The 18,313-nt window shown below is 50.3% G+C and overlaps 1 protein-coding gene across 3 annotated transcripts in view; it reads right to left on the bottom strand.

Annotated features, from left to right (window-relative positions):
* The window catches only part of DAAM1 (dishevelled associated activator of morphogenesis 1), a 99,066-nt gene that overhangs the window by 29,467 nt on the left and 51,286 nt on the right, over positions 1-18,313 (bottom strand). For all 3 annotated transcript variants that reach the window (XM_055814999.1, XM_055815009.1, XM_005229419.3), the window contains exons 4-6: positions 15,941-16,030; positions 3,943-4,014; positions 1,397-1,491 (exon numbers count right to left, since the gene is read on the bottom strand). In XM_055814999.1, coding sequence (XP_055670974.1) covers positions 1,397-1,491; positions 3,943-4,014; positions 15,941-16,030 — 257 coding nt within the window. The remainder of the gene's footprint in view (positions 1-1,396; positions 1,492-3,942; positions 4,015-15,940; positions 16,031-18,313) is intronic.

The raw sequence follows: 18,313 nt of genomic DNA, 5'->3' as shown, positions 1-18,313 counted from the left end.
CACAGACACCCCAACACCAGCTGAGCCCAAGTCCATGACACCTGTCAGACCTCCTGTCTCCTGCCTCACCATCCACATCCTTCTCCCATAGGCACATCTCACCAGTTTTATTTCTGATTTTTATGATGACTTATGATGCCACTAAATAGAAAGCAGACAACAAACGCACAGCAGTGCCCCTGGCAGACTCACTAGAGCATGCAGACATAGCACTGCATGCTACTCAGGCATTTTAGGATCTCCCTACCCGATGCCATCCAGGCTGGGTGTATTCTGGTTTGGCAAAAGGCACAGGCTCGGAAAGCAAACGAGCCAAGAACATCCCAGCACTGGGATGATTTTAATTCAAAACAAGCCATGCTGATGCGCAGCAACAAAAGGGGTAATTGCAGGGCTGGGAAAAACTGATTTCGCTGCTTCAAAGCCCGCTCTTCTTCCAGCCAAAGTCAATAGGAAATGTGATGTTCACTTCCCTGGGAGCAAAAGCAGGTCCAACAGGTAAAATTTTCTGTAGAGCCTGCTGCCTCCCTCTGTCTTCCAGTGAGACAGACTCACAAACTACTTTTAAGGACTTTGCAAAGTTTCATGGCTGGGTACCAGCCCTACTCCCAGGGCACTGCTGGAAGCCAACATCCAAGAAGCCCAGGTTTCACAGCAATCGGGTGCTCACCCTTGACTCTGGGAATTTCTTACCATCACCAGAACCATTGCAAAACAGAAATGGAAGAGCAGAATGTATTTGCAAGCAACAGCAAACTTGTTTCTTCCATAACCAGAACAGGTCATGAATTTCTTAATGAAGCATATTCCCATCAGCGAATGTTGATCTGAGGCATCTTAAAGGTTTTGTAGATGTGTGCATGCAGACTCCAGAGAAAATGAATTTAGAAAAAAAGAGACATTCAGAGTCCCATCCTTTATCTTCTCCATCAAAACCTCCTAGCAACTTTTTTTTTTTTTTTTGCATTTCATAAAAGCCTGAAGATTCATGTGATTTTATTCCTTTAAACAGTGCAAGAGAAGTTAAAGTTGAAACAAAGGGCCTAGTTGACCAACAAAAATTGGGTTTTCTTAAAAAAAAATCGATCTGGAAGGAATTTTTACATTCTGTTCCAATGAGGACAAAAGAAAATTTGAAGGGGGGTGGGAAGGAAGTTGCCAGATTTGCCTGAACAGATGTGAAAGTCCTGGTGGCTCTTGGTCACTATAAGGACCAAGGAAAAGGAATAGAATGACAAGAGGTGAACTGAAAGAAACAAGTGGCATTTCAGGGTCCTTGGCTCCCTCATCCTGTGCAACCCCCATTTACATTCCTATTTAACCCCCCTCTCGACCAGAAAACTCAAACCCAAAGCCATGACCGCAGCGATATAGTCAGGAAACGGAAGGGAATTGCCTCATCGGTTTTGTCCGCAGTGCAGTCTTCAAACTTTCGATTGTTTTGTTTCTCTCATCCTCATCTTCTTTTTCCAGGGCGATCAGTGATTTTCTCTGCAAAAGGAGAAAGGCAGATGTGAGAGGGGAGGTTTCCCTGCGAAACATGTGCCCAAGGAGTGGGAGCACCCGCCACCTGTCCTGCCAAGCCACGGGGACACAGCTGGGACCCTAAACTGACTCTGGAAGTCCAGAAATCCAGATCCTTATGGCAATTGCAGGACTTGGGAAAAGGAGCAGTGAGGCAAAACCCTTTGTGGTCTGCAAGGAGATGGCCTAGACTGGGGACAACAGGATGAACCTGTTGCTTTAGCCCAAAGACGCTGCCTGCAAGCACCCACACAACTTGCTAGCACATGTAAAATTAAGCTGTGAGTGTTTGGGGCACTGCAAGTCAGTGACACTGCAAACCCACATGGGCTTTGCCCAGTGAACAGTGGAGCAGTGCTGCTGACCACCTTGCACCTTCCTGGCCACTTGGGTTTTGTTTCAAAGCAGCAGGAAAAAAAACCATTGTCTGATGCTGAGTGAAGCTGCAGGAACCTCTTCCTCAAAGCAGTCATCAACCACCAGCAAGCTCTGACAAGATGCTGGACTTCACCGCCCCGAGACAACTGGGACAGCTGGATCACCACCTCAAGAGGACACACTTAGCATTGTCCTGCATGATTATTAAGTTCCAGAGTTAATGCCCTGCAGGTAGGAGCGGCATCACCCCAAACTGCTGACCTGAAACTCATCTAGACAAGCCCATGTTGGAGGATGCTCGTGACTGTCCCCCTGCAACCCTCAGACTCAGAGGAGAGAGAGGGGAAGGCTGCAATTCAGGCAGAGAGCATCCCAACTCATGGGCTCTGGATGTAAATCCTGGCATGTCCCCTACAGCCCTCCAGGAAACACACCTTGTAAAACAAAGAGGTAAATAAGTGCATCACAGTATCCCATAAGAAAGCGTCTGGCTGAACCCTGCCCAGAGATGCTGCAGGTGACAAGAATTCTGATGTTTCCAGAGGACAATCCCAGGGCTGGAGGGGTCTGTGAGGATGCAGGGGGCTGAGCAAACACTGACTGGGGGTTTACAAAGGGAAGGTGATAAATTGGGGCAGGGGAGAAGGAGGGTTCCTTTAGCCTCTCCTGGTACACATGCATCCCAACAGGCACCCATGTGCCACTGCAAAGGAGCTGAGGGGATGTCACACAGCCTGGAGGGGATGGGATGCTGCATCCACGCTTGGCGTCAGCCAGGTGGGTCCTGCTAACCCTGTCACTCTCAGGACTTCCAGTGCAACCCACCAGTGTCCACATGGGCTGGGGACTGGCTGTGTGCACGGGATGCCCTTTGCATCTCCCACGCCGAATTGTGCTATCCAGCTGGTGCTGGGGGCACCTGACTCCTGCAGCTCTACCTGGGTACCACGGCTGCCTGCAGCCCCGGGCTCACACAGGGTACGGCTTGATCACCCCAACTCATGCAACCAAGGCTACAGCTGAAGCAACACCCGGGGTGCTTTCTACACCATCTGATGATGCTGGGCCCTCCGAGGTGTCAGGGTGAGCCCTGGAGCACCAACTGAGGCTAAGCCAAAAGATAGAAAAAGGGACCAAGCAGATACAAGGAGCTGCGCTGAACTGTGCGTTTAACCCAGCTCCTCTTCAGCAGTGTGTCAGGGAGGCCAAAGCCACCCTCCAGGTATCTGGCAGGCTTTGACCACAAGCTCTGCCTGGCTGGCAGCCCATGGCCAGCCCCGTCTGTCCCTGTGTTCCCAGAGGGGAGCAGCACACCCTCCTGGCTCGCAGACCCCCTGTTCACCCCTCTGTACCTGTTCCTCCACCCAGCCCCACCTTCCCTGTCACTGTGACAGCAGGGCAAAGGTGGGGCATGGGGGAAAGAAAAAATATTTTAGTTTTCCACACTGCTCCCATTCCTAGAGCAGCGATCATGAACGTCAGCATCTTCAGCCTCTGAAAGTTGGATGAAGGGACTCTGAACTGTGCAGCCTTGAGGGAGTATTTCCTACAGAAAAGAGCACTATTTCTGTCTCACCTGGAAAGATGTCAACAAGAAAGTATGTAATAAAATTACATCTAAGCCCACTGGCAGGTTACAGGGGGGCACCCAGAGCCACGGCAGCTCCACTGACCCTTGTGGGATGCACAGCCTGCAGTGTTGCGTTTCGCCACGGCCACCCAGTGCAGAAGGGTGTCAAGACTGCACAAGGCAGCACTGTGCAAACGGGGTCTTTACAGCCTGGTGGCTTTTTACTGAAAGCTGCTGTTTGCCATCTGCCTGGCAGCCTCCCAGCCTGGGGCGAGCTGAAATGCCCTGTGTGCCGTAGAGAACATCTCCATTTTGCAGCTGTATCTGTTGGTCTAACAGGTGATATTGCCTCTATAAACAACACTCGTCCTCTTGGGCACAACGCTGGCTGTGCCACCGATGGTCACCACTGTGCTGCTGCCCCATACAGGGTTCATAAACACCCACCAAAGCACTGGGGAAATACTCACAGCAGCCATCGAATTCAGCTGATCGATATAGAACTCCGGCCAGCTGGTGGCTCCTTTATTTTCTTCCTGGTCCTGGAGGGGGGGGGAAAGGTTAAACAAAGAAGCAGATTAGTAGAAACAGCATTAACATCCCCTGCCCTTCATGACCAACCACATCTGAAGCACCCTTGAGCTCTTGCATTACTTGATATCAATATAAGCATGACTTTCTGCATTCTTAGCTCACCACCGACAGCTCCAGCTATGGGAACATTACCTAATTTATTGAACTAGCATACTTTATATATGATCTATGTTACACCATCTGTCTGTGACCAAACTCTGCCTGAATGATACCGCATCAGTCTTCTGGTTATCAGCTTCAGAGAAACCACATCAAAATTTTAAATCCAGATTTCTCTTGTATCCACTCTACAGTGCCTTTGAAGTTCTGGCCGCACAGCCTTGATGAATGTGCTTTGGGGTAAAAAAAAAAGTCTCTTAAAAGTAATGAAGAATGAACAAATGTGACACGAACTAGGGTCCACTCTTGGAGCAGTACTATGACTTACCAGTATCGTAAGAGAGACTCCAGGCACAACAGACAACTACTCTGGGGGCTTCCTTAGTTGTTAGAAGGGAATATGCACCTGGCAATATTCCCTGTTAAAGGATGTCACCCATGTGCCCATGTTTTGTGACACTGAACGATGCACAGCCTACAATGCCCTGCATCTGGTGGGACTCACAACGGGTTTTCAGGTTTTACCATGTTCTTGTAGGACATGACTGAAGGACCTCTGAGCCCAGCTCAGATAAATAACACTACGTGTCCCCAGGGAGGGAAGGAATATTTCAAAATCAACCCTTCCCCCCACTATATTTTCTTAAAAACTGCTATCAAAAGAAGAGAAAGTATTCACAGCAGAAATGCCACACAGGTGTAGGCTGGAGTCCGCTGATACTATGCAAATCCCAGACATCTTCCCTCAGTAACTACATTCAGTTCACAGCCCGACTCGCTGCGTGGCTTTGCCCCCTCCCTAACTTTTAAGAAATGTTTGCAAAGGTCATCCTACACCGCAGCTGCCTGCGATGGTGGGAGCTGGATGACCTGCTCTCCTGCCCCCACGTCTGTGCACGCAGACAGCTATGGATCCTCCAGCTGATTTCAGCAAGCCCAAGAAGCAGAGTCCCAAATATTTACTGTGGTTCAAGAGCCATATGTGGGAGATGTTTGTGCATCCAAACTTCCCAAGCTGCATCTTGCCAAGATGAGAACATCTCGCCAAGATGAGAACGGAGTCAGTGATAGGTAATTTGGACAGGACTCAGTTTCCCTACAGGCAGCGCAGCTCATCCCTGCAGACCTGACCCTTCACCATGCCTGGCTCCAGGGTAGGGACAAAAGAAGTTTGAGGGCAACAAGGGACCTGGCAACCCCTGCCCTCTGCGTTAATACTTTCAGTTGTTCTCACTCCCTTCTCTTGCAAGAGCAAAGCTTTTGAATGAAACACTTGATTTGCCTACCCTCCACATTTTTTATTATTTTTTTTTTTACCCAAGGCAGCAGAGAGCAAGAATTTTTCTGAGATGTTAGAAGAACAACACCCCCCCCCCCCCTCCCCGTCCTACCTATGCTAGTGCCAAACCTAATAAACCTGAAGAAGGTTCCACCGCCTGCCTCCGCATGTATGGAGGACCATTCATAGTCATGCTCCGACAATTAGTTTTTGCCAGCAACAAATCAAGCTGTCCCCATCCTGTCCAAATAGTACTTAAAAAAATAGAAATGCTCATCTGCTGGCCAAGCATGCAACACACAGCCTGATAGGGAGAGACAGGGATGCCTTTGGTCTTCTTGCAGCCAGGAAGAACGGGATGTGCTGGCTTCTCTCCGCTTCCCCTCTTGCAAAAATTCACCTCCAGCAAAGGCAAAAGGACGTAGGGGCACAGACCTTTTGCCGTCTGCTGGCAAATGGACTCAGTGAAGCAATCCTCTCCAAATAACCCAGCGACCATCTGGCTGTCCATCCTGCCACATTTCTGGCCACGTCTGGGACCATGTGCAGGGACTGTCACCTGCCAGCATCAAGTCTGGCCACCTGAGGCCATGGCCAGGGGGAGGATTCTGCCATGGTGGGGAAAACCCAATGCTTTCCCAAGGGGTTGAGAAGAGGACACCTGCTTGCAGCTGCCTGGTCGGTCGGAGCTTCCTACCACCGGACTGTGCAGAGAAACACCCGCCATGCCTGCAGGACTCCTGGCAGCCAGCGTGTCACACACAGCCTACCAAAAGACATCCAGGTTGTCAGAAAGATGCTTAGGAGGACAGAGAAAGTGTCAGGGAGCTTGAAAAACAAAGGTGTAATTTATATTATATACACATATATATATGTGTATACACAAAGGTGTATATATATATAAATATATATTTATATTTTCCTGTAATGGAAAGGCACAAATTATACCACCACCCCCCACAGAGCCAAAGGAAGGTCTGCTTCTCTTGAGCGTGGTGGGAAAAGCAAACCATCATATTTTGCAAAGTATTTGTCACCCCAGGGAAACACACGTCATTTCTACAACCTATGGGTTAGAGCCATCAGTTTAACAACCCAGCTGTGATCACCAACCCCCTAGAGCGAGGTGGAAGCAGGATACTGCCCGTGGCCAACCACCACAGGGACATGGGGATGTGAGGTCAGCCTGCACCGCAGGTTCAATCTGCGAAGCATCTCTTGCATTATTTTCCTGCAGCCAAAGGGCAGTTTCTTGGTGCTAGCTCTATTCAGTGCCACCCACCCATCCTGCGGAATGACCCCACGGTCTCTCAGCAGTGCCAAGCAGCTGGGGTGAGGCTCAGGCCACCTTCCTGCTCAGTGACAATCCTGTCTGGCACAGGCAGCCAGATATCTCTGGCTTCTCAGCTCACATCACATGCTTTCCTAAAGGACACTCATCTCCTGTGTGCAAAAGCGAACCCCTCCTGGGCACATACAGCCAGACAGTGTGCTGTCTATATGCACCAGAAACAGGAGGGAGCATGTACGTGTGGTGAAGACACTGAAGAAGGTGGCAGGGATGCTGGGGAACCATGGGCCCTGTGCCTGTCTGCCAACCCACCCTGCTGAGCCATCCTATGCTCTGCTGCAGGAAGGCTCTGTGTAAACCCTGCAGGCAAAGATTTTGCTTCTCCCAGCTTTCCCACCTTGCTTTAGAGGCTGGCACACAAACAGTGCCCCGGGGCATGGCAGAGCTGGTACACCCACATGTGCCTTGAACACGGTCCAAAAAGGGACCAGCTCCTGTCCCCTCTTGCAGACATCACTGCAAGTCCTCCCCACCACACCAGGGTACTATCAGCACCTCTTAGAAGGAACATCCCTCTCCCACCAGTGGTCCCAGCAACAACACCAAATGGGAAGGGTGGCAAAGTCTGCACTACAGCACAGCACCAAGAAGTGTTCAGATGCACCCAGCCAGGAGCTTGGGCAGGGAGTGAGATCTGTGCTGAGGAATGGGGTAGGAAGGTGGGGGGGGCGGGGGCACCTTATCCCGTATCTCAGGACCTTCCCATGTGATGTGAACACCTGCAAGGCAGGCAGGGATCCAGACCTGCTGCTCATTTAGGGCTGAAAAGAAGCAGTGGAGCAAAAAAATACAGGTCTCCGGGGGGCGGAGGGGAGACTGAACAACAAAATTGGCTAAACTGCTCATTTATAATTAACATGCTGCATTATAAATATTTCCCTTTGCTCAGCTCCCTCAGGCTCTTACATTTCCTCCCTGAAACCCCCAATTTAAAGAGCGGTCTCAATTAAGTGCAGCAGAACCTCATTAATTCAGATGAGCAGCCAGGCAGGCTCGTCAGAAAGCAGCTTCCCAGGCGAAGGGGAACTGCACAATAAAGCAGGCAAAGATCAGGGCACAGGCTTCTCTCGGCTCGCTGCAGGACATTGCTCAGTGGTAATTATTGTAGCTAATGGTCTACAGCACACTGATAAGTGTCCTTTAGTGCATTTGGTGGCAGTAAAGAAATCTCCCGGCTAAAGTGACAAGCCCGGAGGGAAGTGACTCACAAGGCTTTGCTCAGAGCCAGGAGGAGGGAGGAACCTCTCTGGGCATCACAGTTTGAAAGGGTGAATTTGTAAGATAGTTTCCCAGCACCCAGGGTGGGTTTTGGGGATGTGAGTTTTGCAGCCTGCCTTTGGTGAAGGACGCCCAGGCGGAGAGCTCAGCACTGCTAACATCAGCTCTCCAGGATGCTCCATTGCATGCTGCCCAGCTGGCACTGGGGAAAAGAACATCTCCTAGTTTCTTCTCTGGGCTGCGTTTAGGTCTTTGCTGTGTTTGCTCTCAAGAAGCATATAAGTGAGGGCTGATCTGAACCCTGCTGACAGCCTAGTGCTGTGCTGCAGCTTACTACGAGCTGCTCTTTTAGAGGCAGCCCGATGGGTGTAATTGCCCAGCGCCCTTCTCATCTGTAACATTTGCATCATCCCTCACTGTCCTCTGGGAAGTGGCCCTGATGTGCCACCACACATGTGCTCTACTATAAAAATTAGGAAATGCCAAAGTTAAGCAGCCAAGGGCAATCTCAGCCCTGTGCCCCACTTTGTTCCCACACGCTCACCCCAACACCCACTGCTTCCTTCCAGGGACCAGGCAAAAATACAGATTGTATCAGCTGCAGCCCTGGTGTTGCTGTGCCCTCTCCTTGCCTCCACTGCACTCCCACCCCTGGGTTCCATGTGCAGGGCTGATGGATGCTGCCACTTGGCTGTTTCACACTGTGGTGGTGGGATGTTGTGGTGTGAACCCCACGAACAAACTCCATCCCCTCCGTCCCCTCTGGGTGCCATGAGGAAAGCAGTGCCCAGACAAGACACCTCATCAGCGGAAGCTTTTCCAAGCAAAGGTCACTGATCTGCCAGCTCCAGCTATCCCTTCGCGCTTCCTGGGGAGATTTCACACCCCCCAGCTCTGCCACCTCTTGGCTGCAAGCCTGACACTTCCACAGCCCCTGTGCCTCCCCCTCGGGGTGTCAGGAGCTCCCACAGCCAGACCACCCTTGCTCTTCCCAGTGACCACCCTTAGGACACTGGGCAGCAGCACAGAGGAGGTGGCGGCTCAGAAGCAGTTTGCAGGCCAGTCTCGGTCCCATTTGGGCACCGTTATTTACACCTTGAAGATGCACCTCCACGAGATCCTGCTCCTCTGACCTGCAGGAACACAGCTGCTGGGAGCAATGCATCCTCCTCCTCAAAGCGTATCGCCATGGCAGTGGGGAGAAAGACACCTGGGAAGCTCCTCAGTACTTTGATAGGGCTGCTGTACTTCCAAATCAAGCTTCTGACAACACCTTTCGGATTCCAAGCCTGCAGGCAAAGTCTCCATCTGATCCGGCAGCCTCTGGCAGTCCCTTCCCAGGCTTGCAGCCCATCATGATGGTGATGGACCTGGAGGTGCCCCAGGGTAAGTAAGCCCTGAGGGTAGCTGTCCAGGTTCCTCACCCATCTGATGTCCAGCACACCAGGTTAGATCCTTCAGAGTGAAACCAAGTCAGAAGGAAAGGGCTGGCTTGCAGCAGCCAGCTCCAAGGAAACCCTAGAGAGCCCTTCAGCTACAACACTTGTGACTTTGATGGTTCATCTCCCTCTTTGTGCACCTGCAAAGTTGGTCTGCCCCAGGAGAACTTTACACTAGGAAAGTCATGGCACGGGGTTAAAAAAAATTCTCTTCAGTCAGCACCTGCTGCAAAACCAAGAGCACCTCCCTTCATTTTTATGCATCCTCCTGATTGCATTTTTATTTTGCACAGTGTTCCCCATCCCTCCTTGCTGTTCCATAACAGTGGAACAAGGGAGAGCTGGCAGCAGCTGGCAGCCTGCTGCGTTTCAGCAATCCCCCATCCCTGCCTGCTGGGATGATCCACCAGGATGCTGTTTGGAAAGTCAAAAAAGAAGCAGACAGTGCCATGGATGGGTTTTAAAGCTGATGGGTCTGCAGCCTGCATGAGAAACTTAAAACCAGCCCAGTTCCACCAACACAGCTGAGCCTTTGCCAGGAGTACACTGGTGGAGGTTTCGGCCCACCATAGCCCTCCAGGTCTTCCTTATCCCTCCAGCCACTTGGCTTGCCCCTGTATCCCTGCAACAAAACCTAAATGATGCAACTAAAGCCGCTTCCCCGTGGAGCGAGGCTGCAAAGGGCTGTAATTTCATCAGATTCTCCCTGAGTTGGGATATCAGAGTCTAAACCCAGACCACTCCTTTTTTCCACATGCTAACACTTCCTATACCCTCTCCTCTACAAATACACACATGTCCTTGTACGCTTTTCCCAGGGTTTAAAAATTATGCTCCCCATAAGCAAATACAGCATGACCAGATGCCTTTCATAGTTAGCTGGTTCATTGCTTGAAAAGCTTCACTTTAAAATCCAAAAAGATTGCTAACAGATGCACTTTTTGGCCAGAGAGGGAGAAAAACCTCGCTTAAACAAAAGTGTGTTGTGATTGGAACTAAAAAGGGAATTACCTTTAAAGATAAAAACTATAAACATTTCCTATTGAAAAATACCCCCAGCCATGCAAACAGCCCGTTTCTCTCAGTCAGCCTGAGAAAATGACACCAGAGATGATATTTCAACCTGCTGCTGCAATAACGGCAGGTCTATCTGGATGATCAGGGGCTATGAAATGCTTCTCATTCATCCCAAGTGACCTAGGAGCACAGCAAAACAGAGAGTTGTTTTTTTCCTCCTCCCCTTGCATGCCATCTTTGTCAGCTTTTGCTCTTAGTTCTGCTGCTATAGAAAAAGAAAAAAAAAGAAAAAAAACCCTGATGTTTTTTACTTGGAGGAAATCGCAACACAAGCCCTGTGAACAAGCTGCAGGATAGAGCAGAACAAGTGGAAAAGCGAGCTGGAAAGCAAAGCTCTTGGAGGGAGTGGGTGGAAGGCACAGTTTTAGGGGAAAGAGGCTGCCTGGCTGGGAAATACAGTATTATCGGAGAGCCATCATTCGTTTCCCTATTTATCACATCTTTCCCTATTCTCCCCTGCAAAAGCACCACTGCTCCTTCTCCTAATGCGAAGGGATCCTGGCTTTATATCTATGTCTGAGGAAATTTTAGATGCAAGTTTTGCTTACAGGGGACAGCTTGAGACTGCTGAGAGCTATGCACCCAGCATTAGCAATGCCAACAGGTTTTCAACACAAGCTTAAGAGTGCAGGATCACTTGGCATCCCTGCAGGTCATTTTTCCCCTGCCCTGCCTTTACAGATGCTCAGAGAGGTCAGCCAAATTGAAAGGGAGGGGGGCAGAGCCAGACCCTACATTCATGTGAGCTGGTTTTTGCTGCCAATCCCTTCCACCTGGTTATTTATGCTCAGCTTCTGCCTGAACACCCCTACATCCACCCATATTTTGAGGCTCATAAAACCACCCTGCAAGCTGCTTTAATAGCTTGACATTTATGTACATTGGCTGGCAGGAGCCAAACCTCCTGCAATTAAGAGGTGCTGCAGACTAAGCGCAAAGTGTTAATTATTAACTCCCTTGAAGCGTGGCCTCCTGAGAGAGGCCATCCTGAGTCACCCTCTCCCACTGAAGCAAACCCTCAGCCAGAGAAACTGTAAAGCTGGAAACCCTCCTGCTTCCTCCCTGTGCTTCCGAGCAATATCCTCTCCTGTAAAGCGGGGCCAGCAGGGAGTCAAATATTTTGCGATGAGGTATGAAACGAGTCATCATCCAGAAATACCACTTCTAAAAGCAGGTTTCATCCCGCCGCTAATGCATCTCCACCTTTGCATTTCCTTGCTTCATTACAGCCATAGAGGAGGCTGACGACTTCAAAGGTCTCTCCAGTAATCTCTAAATCTCTCTCCTGACCCAAGTGCTGCACGGCTGCTGGATTTGACGCAGACTTCAGTTCCCACTTGAGTTGCTGCCAACAAACTTGCCAACCCCCATCAAGAGAAGCTTTTTATCTTTCTGCCACACTGCCCCGAGCATCACAGGTGATGCAGGTGGGATGGGACCGTGAGGAGTTCATCTAGTGCAACCCCCTGCTCTGAGCAGGGTCAGGGCTGGGATCAGCCTCAGAGTCTCCATGGATGGAGGAGAATCAGGGAGGACAAAACCTCTGCCCTACCGAGCTGGTACTGTGGGCTGGGATAAAACCAGCTGCTTGCAGGGTAGAGAAATGAGGACACGGGACTGCAGGCCAAGGGGAAATATGCCAGGGAAGGAAATATGCCTGGGGAATAGCTGGTTTCCCCTTATTTCCTCTCAATGAGCACTGCCAAGGCCAGGTGCTGCCAGGTCCCCTTCCAGGACAACTCAGCACAACAAAATGTCTCATTTTGGTCACCTTCTACCAAATCTTGCCCATCATGGGAATATGTAAAGCATGCAACAACTGGGATGGACTCTGGAGAGCCGAGTACGGTGAACAACACCAACAGCAAAGCAGAAGCACCAGACACGGCACACAGCAGCAGGGAATGTGCTGAAAGGACAGATATTCAGATGCCTTCTGCGCTGCACACACCTTTGCCGTTGATGGAGGCAGGGGAGTGTGCTGGGTGCATGGGCTATGGCCACAGTGCAAGGTACTTTGGAGCCCAGCAAAGCTGGTTTTTGAGGACAACCCCAGGAGAAGGCTGGGCAGAGTTTCTGTCCTCGTGCTGCTTTTTTGAGGTGGAGCTTGTTACAACTGGTCTCTGCGATTGCAGCCGGGAGCACTGCAACCCACAGGAAAATGGGGGGAAAATGCTAAAAAAATAGGAATGCCGCAAACCAGGGCTTTCGGACTCAAAGTCTGACTGAAGTCACCTGACTTAACAATCTGTTTCCAACAGGAGCCAGAACTGGCAGCAGAGGAAAGAACAAAAACTGCTCAGGGGACAATGTTAGATCCTTCGTAAGTCAGGCAGCTGCCTGCGGCTGATGTCCACCTTTGCCAGCCCCCTGAGACTGACCAGGTGAAACTGGGCGTTACCAGCATCTCAGGCAACACCTTGCTATTAAACACAGGCAGGCCAAAGGGGGTGGGTGCATCCTGGACTTCCCAAATCACTGCCACTCAGACTGCAGCCAAGGACGGGAGGTAGGACCCCTGCCCTGTCTCAGCTCCACCGCCCTGGTCAAAAACCAGCCACTGGCTCTCAGCTCTCCCCCTCCTTCATGCCAGGCTAGCACCCAAGTGACTTGTCCTCATAAAAACACAGGTCTCACATAGGTAAGGTTTACCATGAGCTGCTGGGAAAGCCACTGACATTTCTACTGCCTGTTGGTCCTCATCACACAGGAGCAGAACTGCCTAGAGCCTGCCATGCATAGAGACATGTTCTCCAGACCACATGATTCCCGATCTCCTCCACTGCCAGAGCCTCCATTGATACGGTCTCACTCATTTTTAATTAAAAAGCAGGAGAAAAACATTCACCTCAACCAGCACATCTCCTTCAGAACAAGCAGTGGCATGAATGCTCTGCAGCTCACTGGGACAGCATCACAAGTAGGGAAGCAGCAGTTGAGAGCAGCCAGAGAAACAAGGACCAGAACAGAACAGCAGCCAGGACCCAGCCTTGGACGGGCACCTGCTCCAAGGACCTCTGAGGATGCTATGGGATGCTCCTGTGGCTCTTTTCTTCAACACTCCCTGGCAGCAGGGAGTTTCTCAGCATGTTTTTTTAAAAACTGTAAGCACAAGGAGGTGCTGGAATGGCAAGAGGCACCATCAGCTCCATCTAAAACCTTCCTCAGGAGATTAGATAGCATGTAATCTCCAGTCACAATAATAATTATGTGGCCTTGCTTGATTTAAGTCTCTGTTGTCTCTCCTTATCCAGATGCACCGGGGCACGGCTTCGCTTATCCGACAGGCAGTGATGAGTGAGCATCCCCTGCCTGTTTTCTTGTTGATTCAGACCAGCGCCTGTAATTTGTTAACATCTCTTCTCCCTTCTGATTTAAATCTCAGGCATGGCAGGCCTCTGTCTAACAATAATACAGGGATTTCAGGGGTATTTATGAGAGGCTTAAAACTTAATCCTACATGAGCAAGGTAAGCCTCCTCTTGGCCTAAAACGTGGCTGGAAAATCTGGTGCCATTGCTACAGCGGGAGAAAAGAGGCATTAATGGCAGCGAGGGCCTTTGCAGCGGGGCTGGGCGACCGCCCGCACTGCTGAGCCAGCTCCCGCAGCCAGGTTAGGGGGTGCAGTGGGGAATGGGGAACTGAATCACCAAATGTTTGGGCTGGAAAGGACCTTTAAAAGTCATCTACTCCAATGCCCTGCAATAAGCAGGGACATTTTCAACTAGATCAGGTTGCTCAGAGCCCCGTCCAACCTGACCTTGAATGTTTCCAGGGATGGGTAAAAGGAAAAATGCCCCTTCTGGGCAACCTGCTCCAGTGTTTCGCCACCCTCATTGTAAAATCATGTCTTCTTTATATCTAGTCTAAATCTATCCTCTTTTAGTTTAAAACCATTACCCCTTGTTCTCTCACAAGAGGCCCTACTAAAAAGTCTGTCCCCATTTTTTCTTATAAGCCCCCTTTAAGTGCTGAAAGGCTGCAACAAGATCTTCCTGGAGCATTCCCTCCTTCAGGCTGAAGACCCCAACTCTCTCAGCCTGTCCTCATAGGAGAGGTGCTCCAGACCTCTGATCATCTTTGTCCCCTCCTCTGGACCCACTCCAAGAAGTCCATGATCACAACGAGGGATGTTTCACTCACAGACCTCGGTGCCCTTCCATCTGCTTCTGAAACTGAGGATTTTTGCCCCATTTCTTCCCACAGTGCTATGTCCTGCGGGATCTCTGCTTTGGCCAAAGCTGGGAGGGAAAATGAATCCCAGCACAGATCACTGGGATAACTCCTGTGCCAACATACAGAGGCAAAAATGTTCAGTTCACCAGGGAAAGAAGAGTTATTTTGGCCACCTTGCAGGCTGGCCAGCCTGCCAAACCTTGCACCACTTGGGCTGCCCACTCTCAGAAGCAGAAGCAAATGAACCAAGGGAGAAAGGTGGCAAGACAGTCTGCTCCATCCCAGATGGGCCGTGAGAGCCAGCACCAGCACCACTGCATGCTGCAACTATGAACCTGCCCATAGGCACCACAGGCTTTGGCCACCTGGGCACTGATTTACTGGCAGAAATATAAACAAACCTCAATTTTTGACCTCTCTCTAAAGGGTGATGCAAGCAAGCTCAGACATCAGTACATCTCAGCATTGGGAAGATGTCCTTGCATGTTTCCAGCTTAAGGAATGTGGCCACGAGGGCAGCATCACAGCGTGGACACATCACACCAGGAGCTTGGCAGACAGATCAGTGACTCGCACCAACCCTCATCTCTTCACAGCAGTACCTCAGTTACACCCATGAGCCCAGAGCCCTTCACTGCCCCAGGGGTGACACAGCTTCACCCTAAAAGCAAGTTCTGCACTGCTGGGCCAAATCTCTTGCAGGCTGCCCTGCGGGTGCACGGCTTCCCCAGCAGCACTTTCCATTTGTGCAGGTCCCCAGGAAAAGCCTGTGGGAGGACAAAAAAAAAATGGCCAAGCCTGCTTCATGGCAGCAAACTGGAAACCCAGCAGCGAGAAAGGCTTTTGGGCTGGCTGTAATTGGGCCCCCAGACATCAGAGCAGAGCCACGACAGACGGTGACTGGAGCAGTCCCTTGCCACCACAATGCCAGCCTCAGTGGTCACGGAGCTCCACGTGGCCCTGCTTGTGCTGGCACGGATGAGAACAGGGTGGGGGACACCTGGGCAGAGCGTGGAGACACCTCCAGCCTGAATTGGCTCAGGAGGTGGGGCTCCGCATTTTGGAGACTGAAGACTTTGCTCCCCCAGGGCCACTCTGGGGAACAGATGTGTTCCTGCGACACCCCCAAATACCACTCGGCATCCCAAGAGAGCTGGTCCCTCCCCACATGTCCTCCCCCCCCTGCACGGGAGGGGAGGGGCTCAGTCCCCGACCACAGTGCAGTGAGTCTCTTACTTTCTTCTTGCTGCAGTAGATCTGCCACTTCTTCTCTGCTGGCAGTGCGAACATGGCCTCTCTGTGCTTGTCTGTGAGGTCAAGTTCATCCTGGAAAAGGAAAAAAAACCACAAAATATGCAACATAAGTACTGAAATGGGTGATGGCACAGATACACCCCCCCAGATAAGCAGTGTAAATCAATGTGGGGCCACATCACAGTACAGCAGTGGTCCCGCAGCATTGCCCTGTGACTATCAGTTTGTCAGGGTAATGATGCTAATTGTCATCCTGCTGTTGCTGACCTCCCCCTGACTTCTGGGCTACAGCCAGCTGCTGGGCAGTCAGGGCTGCAACCCTCCCTGCCTTGTTCCTCCTGGACACTGCCTTCATCGCTTTTAAAGGCAGCAAGTGTTTTAGAAAGGACATCCACGAAGCCATTACAGTTGCCCACAAGATAGCCTCGCACAGAGGACTGAGAGCTCCAGATGATGGACCGCATCTAAGATGTGCAATGAAGAACAATTCAAATACGACCTTTCTTTTTTACTGCCACAGATAATTGCTTCACTGAGCACCTTGAGTGGTCCAACGCATTTCTATAACTGACACCCTCCTATCATTGAAAACTGACTGTTTTTGGCTTTTGGTTTGTTTTCCTGTAACTAAAAATAGAAAGCTTTTTTCCTAGTATCTACAGTTCATAAAAAGGTACAGCTCTCCATCAAAACTGGACTACATATTGCCTGGCAGAGATAAAGCTGTTTACTGACTGAAACCTTTATTGGTTTATCTGATGTTATTTTAAAGGACACATCCATTTTCGACTTAGAGGCTCAGTTAGCAGCGTGCCCTCCATCGGGATGCCCAAGTATTATCAAAGCCTCGTTGCTTCCTGGTGCTAGATGTAGGTCAAAGCTTTTATCAGACAACTAAATAAAACATTCAGGCAGGGCTGGGAGGCTCGTTGCTAAAGCCAACATTGATCTTACAACCATGGATGTCTCTTAAAATCACTACCACTGATGACAATCCTTGTGCTGGAGGGGTGTTGGTGCAGCAGTGGGAGCGCTAGAGAAGCCGCAGAAGGTCACAGGAGAGCCCTGCCATGGCCTCCAGCCAACTCAATGCATCCCATCCAGCCAGTAGATTTAAGTAAGACGATCCCTATTAAAAATTACAAATTTTAATTACAATAATTACAAATTATTAGAAATTTTAAAAAAAAAGATACTACACAAAAACTCATTGAAGTTTCCCTGAATAATAACACTTCTCAACTGAAGCTGCTAGTCCCTAGTACCCCAATCAAAGGTAAAAGCCCCATCTGGTGAAGGCTTAGCAAGATGTCTATGGGGAAAGATGGGTCCCTGCATCAGCAAGCCTGCAGGCCACAAAGAAATTCAGTGGATCTGATTAAAGTTCGTATTGCACCCAGCATCCAAGGAAGGGAGGCTTCAGCTATGTTGCAACCCAAAGCCAAGCACCCTCCAGCATAACACGCAGCGCATGGAGGGCTGCCGGCAGTCCTGAACGTATCGCAAAGGGTTATACATCCACTTCAGGTATTGACTTCACTTCCCGATGAAAGTAGTCCTCAAAGGGAAGGCGTTGTGGAGCTTTTTCTGTTACGTATGCATGGGGAAGCTTTGCCTCTTCCTTGACTTCTCCCTCCCTGTATCGACTGACTTTTAAAACCAACATGCTGCACAGAGCTGATGTTGGTGGAGCCCTGGGAGCAGACTTGCACGACACCCTTGCAACAGAAATAAACATGCTGCCACAACAGAGACTTGGAAAAAAGGGAGGGCTCAGACAGCCCAAGCCCAGTTTGAGACACCTCCTCCTGCACCCAGGGAAGAGGGCCTGGCTTAGGGACTCCTCCAACAAGTGCCACTTTCAAACCTCCCGATGTCCTTGCAATATGGGAGGTCAGGGATTCATATCCAGCACAGATCTCCTTCCCAGCCTTGGGCAAACCTCATCACCTTTCCATGCCTCAAAACCAAAACTGCCCTCAATGTCCTTTGCTGTTGCCTCCGCAGGCTATGAGCCTGTCAGCCACCTAAGCTCTGCTTCAGCCCCACTTCTGCATGCCTAAAGGCAGCCAACAGAATGACACAGGGACCCGGCTGAAACTCAGCTCACTGGAAAAGTACATCTAGGAGAGGATGAGGGTCCTCTGATGAATATTTACCTCTGTGGTGAGGGTTTGAGTAGGCGCAGGAAAGTGTTTCCACTGTGAACCTGCTTCCCTGCCATGTGAATCTGGGATTCAGGCATGAAAGCACCAGCCACGCACATCCGTACTTAGGTCCTTAGAAAAATATTTATCAAAACTTTCAAAATACCCATACCCTAAAAATACAACTTGTGCAAACACAAAGATTTAT

The sequence above is a fragment of the Falco peregrinus genome, chromosome 1 (genome assembly GCF_023634155.1).
Source record: "Falco peregrinus isolate bFalPer1 chromosome 1, bFalPer1.pri, whole genome shotgun sequence".
Lineage (NCBI taxonomy): Eukaryota > Metazoa > Chordata > Aves > Falconiformes > Falconidae > Falco > Falco peregrinus.
This window is presented reverse-complemented; position numbering and strand designations above follow the sequence as displayed.